This window comes from Pelobates fuscus, chromosome 2 (genome assembly GCF_036172605.1).
Source record: "Pelobates fuscus isolate aPelFus1 chromosome 2, aPelFus1.pri, whole genome shotgun sequence".
Classification (NCBI taxonomy): Eukaryota; Metazoa; Chordata; class Amphibia; order Anura; family Pelobatidae; genus Pelobates; species Pelobates fuscus.
In genome coordinates this window covers 211,873,367-211,891,835 of record NC_086318.1, presented here as the reverse complement: position 1 = coordinate 211,891,835, position 18,469 = coordinate 211,873,367, and the positions used below count along the sequence as shown (strand labels likewise).

The window sequence follows — 18,469 nt, the reverse complement described above, 5'->3', positions numbered from 1 at the left end:
CCCCCTCTCCCCCTCTCCCCCCCCCTCTCCCCCTCTCTCCCCCCCTCTCTCTCCCCTCCTCTCCCCCATGTCCAAGGTCTAAATTATGTTTTTTTAGATTAAAGCAATAATTATATTTGGCTGTTAACATTTTAAAGGGAAATAGTTTCCCTTCAAAATGTGGTTGCACATATTCCTCAGATATGGAAGTAAGATAAAACAAGTTCCTTATAATAAAAAGCTGTGAATCCATCTGGACCTGAACTTTCATTAGGATTAGAGGATTTAATTGTCTTTACAACTTCTCATTGTCTATAGGGACAGCCAAAAAGTTTTGTGCCTCAACATTATGAAAGGGGAGTTGGAAATCAGTCAGTCTATTGGGCAATTAAAATTTCATCTAAAGTTGAAAAGTGATCATATAGAGATTGAAAGTAAAGGAGGTAAATGTCACCTATCTTTGTTGGGGTTATTTCACCACTGGGAAGCGGATTTTGAAGATATATTTGTTGCAATTCAAGTTTGAAGCCAATAGGCTAAAAGAGAGTCATCTTATTAGCCTTCTCATAAAAGGTTTGCCTGCTTCACATCAAAGGCTTAGTTTTATCTGTGAGCCTATGTTACATAGTTACATAGTTACATAGCTGAAAAGAGACTTGCGTCCATCAAGTTCAGCCTTCCTCACATTTGTTTTTTTGCTGTTGATCCAAAAAGAAGGAAAAAAACCCAGTTTGAAGCACTTCCAATTTTGCAACAAGCTAGGAAAAAAATTCCTTCTTGACCCCAGAATGGCAGTCAGATTTATCCTTGGATCAAGCAGTTATTACCCTACATTGACAGATTATATCCTTGAATATTCTGTTTTTGCAAATATGCATCTAGTAGCTGTTTGAACATCTGCATGGACTCTGATACAACCACTTTTTCAGACAGAGAATCCCACATCCTTATTGTTCTTACAGTAAAAAAAACCTTTCCTTTTCCTTAGACAAAATCTTCTTTCTTCCAGTCTAAACGCATGACCTTGTGTCCTATGTAAAGCCCGGTTTGTGAATAGATTTCCACACAATGGTTTGTATTGGCCCCGAATATGTGATGGGATAGTATCCTGTACTGTAACTAGTTGCTAAAGGATGGTATTAGTCAGGGCCGGACTGGCCCACCGGGATACCGGGGAATTTCCCGGTGGGCCGGTGGACTTGGGGCAGGCAGTGCAGCATCTGACACATTTTTCCCTCCTGTGAGGTTTTGTTTGGAGGCTGGGGGCCTGGGGCAGACAATTACCGAGGTGGCTGCTACACATACAGAGGTAGCAGCCAGCTGCAGCAGGGAGGAGAGAGAGTCTCTCCCACATTGCCAGCTCTTCTGCACGGCCTGTCTGATAAGGATCCAGCCCCTGCACTGGAGCTCCGCCCACCAGCCTCAGCCTGGTGAACTTTCACACAGGAAAAGGAAGTACAGGAAAAGGAAGCACCTCACGAAGGAACCTCACACTGAACTTAGAATCCACACTGCCAGGGACAGGTAAATGTATGATTGATACTGAGAGAGAGAGAGAGGGTGAGAAAGAGAGAGTGTGAGAGAGTGAGGGTGAGAGAGGGTGAGAAAGAGAGAGTGGGAGAGAGGGAGAGAGGGAGGTTGAGAAAGAGAGAGTGTGTGAGAGAGAGAGAGAATGAGAGGGAGAGAGAGAGTGATAGAGAGAGAGGGAGAGAGAGAGGGTGAGAGAGAGAGAGAGAGAGAGAGAGAGAGAGAGGGGGAGAGATAGAGAGAGAAAGAGAGGGAGAGAGGGAGAACTTAGAATCCACACTGCCATTGACAGGTAAATGTATGATTGATACTGAGAAGAGAGAGAGGAGAGAGAGTGAGAGAGAGTGTGAGAGAGAGGGTGAGAGAGAGAGAGAGGGAGAGAGAGTGACAGAGAGTGTGAGAGAAGTGAAAGAGAGTGTGAGAGAGAGAGTGACAGAGAGTGTGAGAGAGAGAAAGTGTGAGAGAGAGAAAGTGTGAGAGAGAGAAAGTGTGAGAGAGAGAAAGTGAGAGAGAGAGAGAAAGTGAGAGAGAGAGAGAAAGTGAGAGAGAGAGAGAGAAAGTGAGAGAGAGAGAAAGTGAGAGAGAGAGAGAAAGTGAGAGAGAGAGAAAGTGAGAGAGAGAGAGAGAGGGTGTGAGAGAGTGTGTGAGAGGGTGTGTGAGAGGGTGTGAGAGGGAGGGTGAGAGAGGGAGGGAGGGTGAGGAGAGAGAGGGAGGGTGAGAGAGAGAGGGAGGGTGAGAGAGGGAGAGTGTGAGAGAGGGAGAGTGTGAGAGAGGAGAGTGTGAGAGAGGGAGAGGGTGAGAGAGGGAGGGTGAGAGAGGGAGAGTGTGAGAGAGGGAGAGTGTGAGAGAGGGAGAGTGTGAGAGAGGAGAGTGTGTGAGAGAGGGAGAGTGTGAGAGAGGGAGAGTGTGTGAGAGAGAGAGGGTGAGAGGGAGAGAGAGGGTGAGAGAGAGAGGGTGAGAGAGAGGGGGAGAGAGGGTGAGGGAGAGAGGGTGAGGGAGAGAGGGAGAGAGGGTGAGGGAGAGAGGGTGAGGGAGAGAGGGTGAGGAGAGAGGGTGAGGGAGAGAGGGTGAGGAGAGGGTGAGAGAGGGAGAGGGTGAGAGAGGGAGAGTGTGAGAGAGGGAGAGTGTGAGAGAGAGAGGGTGAGAGGGAGAGAGAGAGGGTGAGAGAGAGAGGGTGAGAGAGAGGGAGAGAGAGTGAGGGTGAGAGAGAGAGGGTGAGAGAGAGAGGGGGAGAGAGAGAGGGTGAGAGAGTGTGAGAGGGTGAGAGAGGGTGAGGGAGAGAGGGAGAGAGAGTGTGAGAGAGGATGAGAGAGAGAGTGTGAGAGAGGATGAGAGAGAGAGTGTGAGAGAGGATGAGAGAGAGAGTGTGAGAGAGGATGAGAGAGAGAGTGTGAGAGAGGATGAGAGAGAGTGTGAGAGAGGATGAGAGAGAGAGTGTGTGAGAGAGAGTGTGAGAGAGAGTGTGAGAGAGAGTGTGAGAGAGAGTGTGAGAGAGAGTGAGTGAGAGAGAGGGTGAGAGAGAGAGGGTGAGAGAGAGAGGGTGAGAGAGAGAGAGCGTGTGTGTGTATCAGTGAGCTTGTGGTGTGCTTGTGTATATCAGTGAGCTTGTGGTGTGTATCAGTGAGCTTGTAGTGTGCATCAGTGAGCTTGTAGTGTGCATCAGTGAGCTTGTAGTGTGCTTGTGTATATCAGTGAGCTTCTAGTGTGCATCAGTGAGCTTGTGGTGTGCTTGTGTGTGTATCAGTGAGCTTGTGTATATCAGTGAGCTTGTGGTGTGTATCAGTGAGCTTGTAGTGTGCTTGTGTGTGTATCAGTGAGCTTGTAGTGTGCATCAGTGAGCTTGTGGTGTGCTTGTGTGTGTACCAGTGAGCATGTAGTGTGCATCAGTGAGCCTGTAGTGTGCTTGTGTATATCAGTGAGCTTCTAGTGTGCATCAGTGAGCTTGTGGTGTGCTTGTGTGTGTATCAGTGAGCTTGTGGTGTGCTTGTGTATGTCAGTGAGCTTGTGGTGTGTATCAGTGAGCTTGTAGTGTGCTTGTGTATATTAGTGAGCTTGTAGTGTGCATCAGTGAGCTTGTGGTGTGCTTGTGTAAATCAGTGAGCTTGTAGTGTGCATCAGTGAGCTTGTGGTGTGCTTGTGTGTGTATCAGTGAGCTTGTGTATATCAGTGAGCTTGTGGTGTGTATCAGTGAGCTTGTGGTGTGCTTCAGTGAGCTTCTGGTGTGCATGTGTATATCAGTGAGCTTGTGGTGTGTATCAGTGAGCTTGTAGTGTGCTTGTGTATATCAGTGAGCTTCTAGTGTGCATCAGTGAGCTTGTGGTGTGCTTGTAGTGTGCTTGTGTATCAGTAAGCTTGTGTGTTTGTCAGTGAGCTTGTGGTGTGCTTGTGTGTATATACGTGAGCTTGTGGTGTGCTTGTGTGTATCAGTGAGCTTGTAGTGTGCATCAGTGAGCTTGTAGTGTGCATCAGTGAGCTTGTAGTGTGCATCAGTGAGCTTGTGGTGTGATTGTGTGTTTGTCAGTGAGCTTGTAGTGTGCTTGTGTATCAGTGAGCTTGTAGTGTGCTTGTGTGTGTGTATCAGTGGGCTTGTGTGTTTGTCAGTGAGCTTGTGTGTATATCTGTGAGCTTGTAGTGTGCTTGTGTGTGTGTCAGTGAGCTTGTAGTGTGCATCAGTGAGCTTGTGGTGTTCATGTGTGTATCAGTGAGCTTGTAGTGTGCTTGTGTATATCAGTGAGCTTGTAGTGTGCATCAGTGAGCTTGTGGTGTGCTTGTGTGTTTGTCAGTGAGCTTGTAGTGTGCTTGTGTATCAGTGAGCTTGTAGTGTGCTTGTGTGTGTATCAGAGAGCTTCTGTGTGTCAGTAAGCTTGTGTGGGTCAGAGCACTTCTGTGTTTGTCATTATCAAGCTTGTGTTGGTCAGAGAGGTTGTGTGTGTGGTGAGCTTGTCTGTAGTTAGGTTGTGTTTGTCACTGAGTTTGTCTCTAGTGTGCTTGAGTGAATGTCAGTGAATTTGTGTACGGCAGTAAGCTTGTCTGTAGTGAGCTTGTGCATGTGTCAGAGAGCTTTTGTGTTTATCGGTGAGCTTGTCTGTAGTGAGCTCTTTTGTGTCAGTGAGCTTTTCTGTAGTCAGTGTGTGTGTGTGTGTGCCATTGAACTAGTGTGATTTATTAATGTGGGACATTCTTTTAATATATATATTTTCTGAAATTACACAATTGACACACTGATGCCGATATGCTGATATTGGCATGGAGTGTTTCCCTTCTTAAAGAATTGTCCCCAAGCAGAGGCAGTCACAACGGACAGGGAGCATCCTGGAGGGTGGTGGTTATAGCACTGTAACACCCATGGATCATCTAGAGCGATGGGCTGCAGGTAAGACAAAAGTCTTCTTCAAAGTGCATACATATAAACAATACAAGCATACTATATGACACAATGAATTAGAGGGCTGAAATATTTTTTTTCCAGGGCTGCTTTCTGTTCCCAGTACGGCCCTGGTATTAGTTGTTCTAGTCTTTGGAGTTAATCCATTATACTTAGTAAGGGGTGGATGCTGCTTTTTGTAAGATCCGTTTGCCTCATATAATTGTTTTCTGTGTAGCTCTCAGTGAGGACGGGGATGAATTAAGAGTTAAATAGTCAGCCAGGTCCTTAGAGATCATAGATATAGCCATTTTGTTATATAAAAGGAGAGGGATTAGACTTCAGGTCTGTGGTCACTTGGGAGTTACAAATTGATGAAAATGTAAGCTTTTATATAGTCTGTTTAAATAACGCACAGTTGGTAAATTTATGGTATTCAGCTCAGCTTAGACAGAGCCTTTGGATCCCTGGCTATCAGATTAAAATATTTATTTTGTCAGTTTGTGGGGTGATACTCCCCCTTAGACAGGTTCTGGACCTGGGAATCAGTGGGATACCAGTAGTGCTTAAATTAACACCTTATTTAACATCAATTTGATAAAACAATAAATAGATTTAAAAAAAAAATAATATATATATATATATATATATATATATATATATATACACATATATATATATATATATATATATATATATATATATATATATATATATATATATATATATATATATTGCACATAGACACGCTGTCCCAATAAAATAATGAATGCAAAAATAATTTTGCTGAGGAAGCTTGAAGTAGTGAAGAAAGCCAACTGAGGATGCTAGAAGTAGCAAAATGCATTTTGGCATCCATTATTTTATTGGGAAAGCTTATGTATAGCAATATATATTTCAACCAAAAAAAGGTGAGGAGTGGCAAGCACCGGCCACTGAGGCCAGCCCGCTGCAGCAAATGTAGACAGCACATCTAGCCCAAGGACCAACAGGCCAACGGCCCCAAGGCTAAAAAAATATAAGATGCACAAAAATACCCTGATAGAGTATAGTAGCAGGGTCAGAATAATTAAAGGGACATACTAGTAACCAAAACAACTACAGTATATAAATGAAGTTGTTCTGGTGTTTATTTCATGTCCCCGCAGGCTTTTTAAGAAAAAAGGCAGTGTTAACATTACTATCTATTAACACCTCTAGTAGCTGTCACTCAGATGGAAACTAGAGGTCCTTCCTAGGTCAGTGCTGCATAGTGTGCAGCACAGTTGTTCAGCGTCTCCATGCTATACATGGAAACACTGAATGTTCTTCATAAAGATGCAAGGTACAGCATTTTGCCGAGATGTACAATTGCCTCCCAATGCTTTCCTATGGGAAAGCATTAGATTGTCTAAGGTCATCAAACTTGAGCAAGGCAGGGCCATCCACAGTGAGAATGGCGTGGTGCCATAAAAAAAGGTGAGTAAAATCCCTGTTTTTTTTTTTTTTTTTAATTCTTTATTTTTGCAGTGCTTAGGTTTTACACACACGCTTGTCAAGCCACAATAGCTAGTCCAAGCCAATGAAGTAGTACATATTTTACATTTCACAATATCGTGGCATTTGTACATAGCACTTTTTTGTTAGTTATAGAACCTGATTACACAGGAAATCTGCTATTCTCATCGTTTGGTCATTTAGTGAACTGGTTAATCCTGTAACCTATGGGTTAACATGCTAGGTGAACCTTGCTAAATCTTGCTTGTAATATAAAGTAACATCGCTGTACTAGTTAGACATAAGGTTTTTAGGCTGTGTCAATATAGGTATAGCTTGCAATGTGAATATACAGGGTAAGGGTACTAGACGATACTTGCGCCAGTTTTAAGTGACTGATTACTCGTGGGTTAACTTTGCTAAGGTCTTCTATCCTGCTTTTGCTGTTGCGATTGTTTAGAACATAGTTTAACATGAACTTAGAGTCCTGAGAGTAGTCGCTTGTGTGAGCACCCCACAGCTTCGCCAGCGTGCAGTTAGGTATTCCTGTTACCAGGAGGGATGTTGGGCAGGCTTTGAGACTCAGGCTGGTTCCTCAAGTCCCGTCTGCCTGGGTTCTGTTTTGTGGCTGCTGAAGGTTGGTAAGTCCCCCTGCGCTGAAGAGTTTGTCTCAGCCGCTTTCCTCCAGCTGTTTGGTGTCTTCTCCTTGCGGTTTTGCAGTTAGGTGTCGCTGTACCGTTATGGAGGTGATGTGTATTCTGTGCAGGTCGGCTGAGCAGACCCGGGGGGGTTGTCTATTAGATCTGGGTGGCTGCATGTGTCCGCTTGTAGTCGCCTTCCAGACCCACAGGGCTTGTGTAGTTTGCATCCCCCCGGGAGCCGCAGGTATCTGTGCGAACCAGCAGGGTGAGGGTCACTGCGCCGCCATTTTAGATATGGCTCGTGGCCTGGTCTGCGTGTTGGCGGTCCTTCAGGGCCCCGGGTGCTTCGTTGTAGCTGAGGCTGCAGAGCGTATAGGGTGCGGGCCGGGATCACCCCCGCCGGCCCAGAGGGGGGGAACAGGGCCCGGTCCGCTCAGCTAAGGGAGTCTGGCCAGACAGCATCGGGCAGGATAGCGGGCGGCGGCCGTCCGTCTCGCTCACCGCCTGAGTAGGCCTCATCCAGAAGGAGCAGTGCGTGTCTCTCCGGGGGACTAAAACGTTAGTCGCAAGCCTCTCCCCGGTTCCAGAGTCTCCCCATGTGCCGGCCCACCTCTGTAGGTCGTCGGGTAGGGCAAAAGTTTCTTGTTATAGATTAATGCTTCAAAAGTTGCTGGAGCTGCTGTGGCATGCGACCGGCTAGCATGGCGGTCAGGCCCCGCCCCAAAATCCCTGTTTTAAAGTAAAGAGAGGGTGCTCTCATTTTACCACTGTGGTGTTCATTTAATTGGTCCTTTTCATTATATATAAACAACAATATAGACACTCAATAAAATTGTGTAAGCAATGAAATGAAGCAATAGGTGTAGAATTGTCAGGTAGGCCTCTAACCCAAATTGTGTTCCTTCTGGAGCTAGCCTGAATGATTAAAATGCAGTTTGGTATGCAATTACGACAGACTGACCAGTCAGTACTTTGGGCAGACCTTTCTGCAAAAGTTTATACTCTATGCATGATTGCCTGTAAACCTGTAAAATAACAAACACCTCTGCCAGAAGTCACTAGTCACTGATATAATGCCTGTACATTTACTGAAAATGTAAGTTCACTCTCTGCTTTTAAACAGTACAGGAAGTTTCCATGGGTCATGATTTCTACAGGCAATGATGGGGGGACCGGGGGGAATGAATGAACTCTGCCATTTTACTGTCCGCCTTACATTGATAAATACACATAAAGATTGCATAGCAGTTTTAAACACCTTTATTTTAGAAATATATTAACTGCATTTACTCAAATGCAGACTTTCTTTTTACATGCTGTTCCCTTTTCAGTAAGACGCAAGTAATGCCTTCAATGTCTTCGTAAGTACCTATAAACAATTTATTTGACCATTTTTTATCACATTAACTATACATTTAAAAAAATGTACCTTTACATTTATACTATTAAATATTGCAAGGCAAATTACTCTGTATGCAGTCTCAAGCTTTTAGTTGTCAAAATATTATATAGAAAGGGATAACAAATAAGTGAAAAATAAAAACTGTGTAAATATGCATAATTTTAATTGAAAATTTGTCTGCCAAGCAATCTGCACACATTGCTGTGTTATATGTTTATATGCTAGATATGCATCAATTGCTTCAAGTAAATGTTATGCTAATATATTTTTTTTAATTAAAATGTGCTCTCTAGTGTAGGGGTTAAGGCATAAACATTTTTAGTAGCTTGAAACAATAGTTAGTATTTAGAAGCTGTTTTTTTATTGCTCCGTATAGGTGGTAGATGTTTTTATAGACTGGGAATGGCTGTGTTCGTTAAGATATATGCCTTGAAGGTTTCTGCTTTAAAAATAATAAAACTTTTTTTAATGTGATAATACTTTTAAATAAAAAATGGAAATATCAGTAACATCTTTTTATGCCACTAATAATTCATAAATCCAGAAAGGAAAACTGAGGAGTCACTCTAACATTAATATGAAGTGACTGTTTTCTGATTTTAATCAAGCTGTCTGGACTTCAAAGTGATTACTTATTTATGTGAAATTCTAATACACCCTTAAGGCTTTTGTAGGCTTAATGCTAAGTTTTTACAAAAAACTAGTTAAACTTTAAGCTTCTTTATATATGAAATGTTTTGTCAGCCGTGTAAAAACATATGTTTTAAAGCCTTAAAAGAGTTTTAAAGATATTTATTTGGAGAATGTGAATGACAAGAGGCCATAGCTTGATAAAGAAAGGTGGAGAGGGGCTAAGTGCCACATTACCAAGGGGTAGTTGGCATTGTAAGCAGCATTTCCTTTAAAGTAGTAATTAAATGCAAACAGGTATGGTTATTCACGATTGTGTAATTTGTTGGGAATTCAAAGTAAATTCACAAAAGAGTTGTAATCCAAAACAGCAAATTGGTAAAATTGGTTTTAGATCAGCTTTCCTGACATAAAATGTGAATTATTTTTTGAATTCTGGACAATTCAATCGTTGCTGAATACATCTGACAGAACCAGAATAATAATTTACCCCATTAAACCTGAGATTATTATACTATGACTTATTAAACAACATGATTGCATTATTTGATGCAAACTGCTTCCCAACTCAGTTATATTATTCTAAACGTTGCAATATGTTCCCCAGCTCATCAAAATCATTGTTTAGTGAATAAGTGCAAGAAATGAGGTTTCACAATGGGAAAATTCGCTAGGTCAAACTGTTTTTCTTTTACGTTTTGATACACAAAATCACAGTATCCCTGCAAATACATTCTTGAATTATCAGCGCAAATGTGTTTTTCAAAGGAAAGTAAATACAAAAATAGTTTAAAATTGTATAAACATAGGGTGTTGAGCATATCTCTTTACCTTAGTCTCCGATACTTTGATCTTGAGAGGCATTGGTGCATTCTACAATATGACGGGCTGTAGCAGTAATATTATCTCTGTTCTCTAGCCAAGCATGCAAAAAGGCCTTGTATTTGAGATAAATGTATGTCTTGCTAGCTTAATGGGATTGAGCCTAGCAAAGTCAGCTACCATCTGGAAGGATAATCTGCTAAAGAACCTTCTATGCGTTTGTTGTTTAATTCCCAGAGATATGTGGAGCTTGTGTTCAGTAACAAATTGTTGTGCAAGTTTTAGTTACAATTATAAAACAGAAACATTATCTGGAATTTTTACGCTTATTGTGGCCACAATATGACCAAAGGTGTGAAGCCAATTGCTAGGTTATATTATCCCTACATAAATATAACTAAAGTGAACAAATTAGAGATTATTATTATTAATAACAGAATAGTCTAAACAAAAGTGTTACTTTTAAACAAAGAACATTTATTTTATATGCACTATGAAGTGTTTTACCAGGGGGGTCTGAGATAGGTGCTGCTAAAATTTTTCTTTCTTGTGATATATATCATATTCCATGCTGTCTGGCCTGAAACACAATGAAGCTTGAGAGACAACTAAAATTAGTTATGCACTCCCCACCCATATTTACCTTACCATTCTTTTACATATAAAATGATGTATGTGTTTATAATATGTGTGATGCCTTATATGTATGTGTGTTTAGCAAGTGTGTTTTTAAGGACACTTTGTGCGTTGACTACAGATGCAAAATATGCACAGGATTGACATTAGGTAACCCAGAACAGAATTCTGGTCTGCTGTCAGGTGTGCTGTGACGGTTCACTAAAACCCCAAATATAGAACTTAAGTAATCAATGATGCCTGACGGTATCCATCCACGTGTACTTAAGGAACTAAGTGTAGAAATAAGTGAACCTCTGTTTTTAATCTTTCAAGATTCTTTTCTTTCAGGAAGTGTTCCGGAGGATTGGAGGAAGGCAGATGTGGTTCCTATATTCAAAAAGGGTTCAAAATCCTTGCCTGGAAATTATAGACCTGTGAGCTTAACTTCTGTGGCTGGTAAAATATTTGAAAGGTTATTAAGGGATAATATTCAAGAATTCCTTGAGAAGAATATGGTTATCAGCAAAAATCAGCACGGTTTTATGAAGCACAGGTCATGTCAAACTAACTTGATTGCGTTCTACGAAGAAGTAAGTAGAAGTATAGATCAGGGTGTTGCAGTGAATGTGATCTATTTGGATTTTGCCAAGGCATTTGATACAGTTCCACACAAAAGATTAGTGTTCAAACTCAAGGAAATCGGTCTCGATGTAAATGCTTGTTCTTGGGTAGAACATTGGCTTAAAAACAGAATACAAAGAGTTGTCGTTAATGGTAAATTTTCAAGCTGGACAGAGGTGGCAAGTGGTGTCCCTCAGGGGTCTGTTCTGGGACCCCTTCTATTTAACATTTTTATAAATGATCTTGAAGACCGCATTGAAAGTCATGTTTCAGTGTTTGCAGATGACACAAAACTTTGTAAAATAATACAATGTGAGCAAGATATTACTTTGCTGCAGAAGGATTTAGATAGACTGGAGGACTGGGCACTCAAATGGCAGATTAAATTTAATGTTGAAAAATGCAAAGTTATGCACTTCGGCGTAAAGAATACACAAGCAACGTATACCCTTAATGGAAGTGAATTAGGGATAACAACACACGAAAAGGACTTGGGAATTGTTATAGACAACAAACTATGCAACAATGTGCAATGTCAATCAGCAGTGGCCAAGGCCAGTAAGGTATTGTCATGCATGAAAAAGGGCATTCATTCTCGGGACGAGAATATCATTTTGCCTCTCTATAAATCACTGGTAAGACCACATATTGAATATGCTGTGCAATTTTGGGCACCTGTTCTAAAGAAGGATATCATGGCACTAGAAAAAGTGCAGAGGCGGGCTACAAAATTAATAAAAGGAATGGAACATATCAGCAATGAAGAAAGGTTAACAAATTTAAACCTATTTAGTTTAGAAAAACGTCGCCTGAGAGGGGATATGATAACATTATACAAATATATTCGGGGCCAATACAAACCATTGTGTGGAAATCTATTCACAAACCGGACTTTACATAGGACACGAGGCCATGCGTTTAGACTGGAAGAAAGAAGATTTCGTCTAAGGCAAAGGAAAGGTTTTTTTACTGTAAGAACAATCAGGATGTGGAATTCTCTGCCTGAAGAAGTGGTTGTATCAGAGTCCATACAGATGTTCAGCTACTAGATGCATTCTTGCAAAGACAGAATATTCAAGGATATAATCTTTCAATGTAGGGTAATATGTGCTTGATTCAAGGATAAATCTGACTGCCATTCTGGGGTCAAGAAGGATTTTTTTGTCCTAGCTTGTTGCAAAATTGTGCTTCAAACTGGGTTTTTTTTTTTTTTTTGCCTTTTGGATCAACAGCAAAAAACAGGTGTGAGGAAGGCTGAACTTGATGGACGCAAGTCTCTTTTCAGCTATGTAACTATGTAACTATGTAACTATATATAAAAGGTGGATAGAAGCGTATTATTGGGCCTAAGAGTGGCCGGACTTAACCCCTTAAGGACACATGACATGTATAACATGTCATGATTCCCTTTTATTCCAGAAGTTTGGTCCTTAAGGGGTTAAAGGACCACTATAGTGCCAGGAAAACATACTCGTTTTCCTGGCACTATAGTGCCCTGAGGGTGCCCCTACCCTCAGGGTCCCCCTCCCGCCCGGCTCTGGAAAGGGGAAAAGGGGTAAAACTTTTTCCAGCGCTGGGCGAGAGCTCTCTGCCTCCGATCCTCCTCCGTTCCACCCCGTCGGCTGAATACGCACGCGCGGCAAGAGCAATGCTTTCCTATGGACGCTTGCGTGCTCTCACTGTGATTTTCACAGTGAGAATCATGCAAGCGCCTCTAGCGGCTGTCAGTGACAAAGCCACTAGAGGCTTTGGGGGAAGGCTTAACCCATTTATAAACATAGCAGTTTCTCTGAAACTGCTATGTTTATAAAAAAAAAAATGGGTTAACCCTAGCTGGACCTGGCACCCAGACCACTTTATTAAGCTGAAGTGGTCTGGGTGCCTAGAGTGGTCCTTTAACGCAAAATAAAGCAGCATAAACAAGCCAAGGTCAGGGAGGCATAAAGTAGCATAAATAATAGAGCAAGTAAAAAGTCAGGGACAACAAATAGGAGGATGGTCAAGAAACAAGTCATGGTCAGAAAAGCCAATAATACTATGAAAAAAAGTGCTCTCAGATAACGATATAATGGAAACCATGACAGGGCACTGTATAACTGCGAAAAAAGGGTTTATACAGTATAGTTTTAAGAGGGCAGTCACTAACATGACAACGCACACACGTCCTCACTATAAAACTGGTTTGAGGAGGCAGAGCTATAAAAGGGCTCCGGCATGCAACAGCAGGCATTGGAAAAGATGCCAGAAAAAGGAGTCAGTGTATTTTAGAGGGACGGAGGAGGTGCTTGCAGTAAGTATGCAGACTGCATAGGAACGAACGCACCTCATGCACCTGCACTGTATGGGCACTGTGATAGCAACGAGCCCCCAGCACATAATTACAATTTTACTCCTACCACCATGACCTCTTCAAATCACTGAAATGGTCAGGGTGGTTTAAGTAGTGCTTTAAATTATGCTTAAAAGTTTAGTTATGTTACTGAGTGGCAAAGTGTTAAAATTGTTCAATAAAGTTCATGTAAGAAAACTCCCAGCACCAGATGGCAATCACTCACTTAGGGAGATAAATGTGGAAGTAGCCAAGCCTCTGATTGGAATCCTTAACCCCTTAAGGATGGTGGGCGTTCTATGCCGTCCTTGGGGACCTGGCTCTAAACATCGTTGTGCGGCATAGAACGCCCAAGCTGTCCTATGTACTCACCCGGTCGCCGTTGATCCCACAACGGCGATCGCGGTGTGGAGACTCACCTGGCAGCCCAGGGAGGCCCCCTCCTTCCTTTCTGTCCCCCCGGGCAATGTGATTGCGAGGTTCTTGCACAGCCATCCATGTTAATGCCAGCAGGGGGAGTGCCTGTAATGACAGGTACTCCCCCTGCTCCCTGAAAATAATAAAATAAAAGTTAAAGTTACAGTTTAAAATAAAATATATACTTAGATCATATATATATATTTATTATATATATATTTATATATAATATAATATAAATAAATATGTAAATAAGTTAAAAATAAAATTACAAGATAATAACAAATAAATAAATAAAATATATAGATGTGTGTAAATTTGTTCTAACTGTATTTTGAAAATTTATATATATATATATATATATATATATATATATATACGTAAGTATATACATATCACTATATATATATATATATATATATATATATATATATATACCAATATATATATACCAATATATAAATAGAAATAATTTTAAAAAATTACATTTATATATATATATATATATATATATATATATATATATATATACCTCCCAGGTCCCAGCACTCAATGCTCCCGGTCTTTTAATGATCCGGTGCTGTCTCCAACCAAATTGTATACGATACCAGTAGAGAGCACTCAGGAGTCTTTCAAGGCAAATTTCATTTGTTGCTTTATTGAGGAATTACAAATTCAAACAACGTTCCAGTCGACATTTCAGTCTGTAAAAGGTCTTGAAAAAAGTATTTTACAGACTGAAACGTCGACTGGAACGTTGTGTGAATTTATAATAGCTCAATAAAGCAACAGATTAAATTCACCTTGAAAGACTCCTGAGTGCTCTCTACTGGTATCATATATATATATATATATATATATATATATATATATATATATATATATATATCACACACATATATATAATAATTCTACATATATATTTATGTAATAATTTACATAATTAGGTCATTTTATTAATTACAATTTGCGGGACCTGCCTGATAACCCAGGCCAAAAGTCCAGGGAATTTCATTTGCTAGCACTATATTTAACCCTGTAACTTTCCAAGACACCATAAAACCTGTACATGGGGGGTACTGTTTTATTTAGACGACTTTACTGAATACAAATATTAGTGTTTCAAAACAGTAAAATGTATTACAACGATGATATCGTCAGTGAAAGTGAAATTTTTTTTAATTTTTCACACACAAATGGCACTTACACAGACGATATTGTAATTGTTGTGATACATTTTATTGTTTTGAAACACTAATATGTGTGTTCAGCAAAGTCTCCCGAGTATAACAGTATCCCTCATGTGCAGGTTTTATGCTGTTTTCAAAAGTTACAGAGTCAAATATAAGGCTTGCGTTTCAGTTTTTTCACATTGAAATTCGCCAGGTTAGTTATGTTGCCTTTGAGACCGTATGGTAGCCCAGGAATGAAAATTACCCTCATGATGGCATACCATTTGCAATAGTAGACAACCCAAGGTATTGCAAATGGTGTATGTCAAGTCTTTTTTTAGTAGCCACTTAGTCACAAAAACTGGCCAAAATTGGCGTTCAAATTAGTTTTTTTGCATTTTTCACACACAAACAAATATTAACACTAACTTTGGCCAGTGTTTGTGACCAAGTGGCTACTAAAAAAGACTAGACATACCCCATTTGCAATACCTTGGGTTGTCTACTATTGCAAATGGTATGCCATCATGGGGGTAATTCTCATTCCTGGGCTACCATACGGTCTCAAAGGCAACATAACCAATCTGGCGAATTTCAATGGGAAAAAACTGAAAAATTTAACATGCTTCATTTGACCCTGTAACTTCCCAAAACACCATAAAACCTGTACATAGGGGGTACTCTTTTACACTTGAGACATCACTGAATACAAATATGTGTATTTTATTACAGTAAAAGCAAACAGTATTATTACATTCAGTTAAAATGTCACGTAGAACTAAAAAAAAATTCAAATTGTTTTATTTTCTCCCATTTGTTTATATTTTATTCATATTAAATTATGTTTCATACCTAAATATTTGATGTTAAATGAAAGCCATGTTTCTCCTGAATAAAATGATATATAATAAGTGTGGGTGCATTTAATATGAAAGAGGTGAATTATGCCTGGACAGACATATAGTCAAATTCCAGGTTTTGTTTACGTTTTGTTTTGATCACAACGTGTACATTTGGCTCAGTCCTTAATGGGTTAATGATTCTTTCCTTTCAGGAATTGTTATTATTATTATTATTATTATTATTATTATTGGTATTTATATAGTGCCAAATAATTCTTCAGCGCTTTACAATATTATGAAAGGGGGGACATTTTACAATAAAGAGACAATTACACAGTCACAGGAACATAGGTAGACGAGGACCCTGCTCAAACGAGTTTACAGTCTAGATATCATCAAAGTATTGAAGAAATGCATATTCATAGCTCACATTTAAAAAGGAATCAAAATCTCTGCCCATAAATTACAGACCTTTGAGTATATTATTTGTAATTTACAATTTATTTTAAAGGTTACTTAAGGATAATATTCAGGAATTCATTGCGAAAAATTATGTTGTTAGTAATAATTATGGTTTTATGAAATGTAGATCATGTCAAACTAACTTAATTGCATTCTATGAATATGTCTCTATCAACTTTTTGTATTAACATTTTGCAGTGAATGTGATCTTTTTGGACTTCAATATGGTTCCACAGAAAAGTCTACAAATTTAAAGGAATTGCTTTACATGAATATTATTGTTCTTGAATTGCACACTGACTTAAGGAACACTATAGTGTCAAGAATAGAAACATGTATTCCTGACACTATAGTTCTAATAGTACCATTTTTCCTCTATCTATCTATTTTAAAAGATAAGGGGGATAATTTAGCATTTTGTACCATTGACAAATCTTAAGTCAATGCTCGTGTTGCAAAACAGTGTTTCTAAGTGTTTGAAGGTTCACATAAGGTTAGTTAGTGGCTAAGAAGTTTAAACTATAGAGATTTTTTAAATAATTGTGTTTAAATTCTTTGAAGCACCTTTTATACACATTAATTTTAATGCTGTTGAGCCACAATTGAGTACGTTATGCAGGCAAACACTATGAGGTGGGTGAAAAGCTATTCTTTTTTTTTTAAATATATGAGGAATGGTCAGGTAAGTGGAGTGCAGGTATACATATACATAGCCAGTGCCCCCCAAAATGTTCTAAAGCTGTTTCATAGATAGCATGAGACTCAGACATACATGTTTATGCCTTTCATACAAATAGGTGTAACCCTTTACAGTACAATCCCCCAGCTATAGTGTAGGTCAGTGGTAGGCAACTTTCAGCAATCCTTCCTTAATGCTGTGCCAACATTATAACTGTAAGAGCATTATGGGAGAGGTAGTCCACAATATCTGGAGTAACCAGATTGTGACAGATGTTATCTACATTTACTACAGATAAGCACAGCAGGTACTGTAATATCTTGATTTGTGTTTTCTTACTTGATTGATTTTATGTATATGTATCTTCTTTGGTATCTTCTTTGGTTAAGGGCCTAAAGTACTAATACGCAATCTGACGTTTTTTATAAAAAATATGCATTTATTCTACTTCAAAAGCACACAATAATATACTTAACAGATGATATTTCTTAATGACATTACAGAAAGGGAGAGATCTTTTTAAGTAGTCGTCTTTGTATCTCACCAGGAGAGGAAAGTGAAGAGTAGGAGAAGAGAACATGGTCCTTTGTCCTCAGCTCTTTTTAGGCAAAATTATGTCATAACTTTTAATTTAAACACTGGCCATATAAGGAAACTTCCCATTCAAGGACCCTTCCGCCAATCTCCCTATACAGCACATTCCAGAGTCCTCATTCATATTATGATTATTATTATTATTATTATATTTGTATAGCGCCAAACAAATTCAATAGCGCTTTACAATCGGTGGACTAACAAACATGTAATTGTAACCAGACAAATTTGACACACAGAAACCGAGGGGTTGAGGGCCCTGCTCAATGAGCTTACATGCAAGAGGGAGTGGGGTAAAGTGACATAAAAGGGAAGGTAAGTATTAGGAAAGTAGATTGGTAGAATAGTATTCAATGAAGACTTAGTGTGGTTTTTTTTTTGAGCCATTAACAGTTTAATTGATATGCTTTCGTGAAAAAAATTGTTTTTAATGATTTTTTGAAGGAGTGGAGACTGGGTGAGTGTCTAACGGAAAAGGGAAGAGAGTTCCACAGGAACGGTGCAGCCTTGGAGAAATCTTGGATACGAGCATCAGAGGTGGGAGTACGAACAGAGGATAGACGCAGGTCTTCGGCAGAGCGTAGTGGCCTAGATGGGACATACTTGTGTATTAGGGAGGACAGATAAGTCCTCATGGTACAGAATAGAAAACTAGCATCTGTTCTTTTTAACCCTTTAGATATCCATACCTTAATATGTATTTGAATAGGTAGATGTAGAATATGTGATATTCTACAGGTACCAACAGCACACTATATGTATGTATGTATATATATATATATATATATATATAGTGAAAGAGTGTTGGGGATGGTGGTCAGGGGTGTATATCTGGCACCCATACTTTTACGCAGCCACTATCCTGACATGTGGGTAAGCACATGCAGCCCCAGG

At 39.8% G+C, this 18,469-nt stretch overlaps 1 protein-coding gene across 1 annotated transcript in view; it reads right to left on the bottom strand.

Annotated features, from left to right (window-relative positions):
• The window catches only part of TMEM244 (transmembrane protein 244), a 49,662-nt gene extending 39,728 nt beyond the window's left edge, over positions 1–9,934 (bottom strand). The window contains exon 1 of the mRNA XM_063443144.1: positions 9,851–9,934. Within this exon, the coding sequence (XP_063299214.1) occupies positions 9,851–9,883 (33 nt within the window). The 5' untranslated portion in view covers positions 9,884–9,934. The remainder of the gene's footprint in view (positions 1–9,850) is intronic.
• Positions 9,935–18,469: the final 8,535 nt, after the last annotated feature.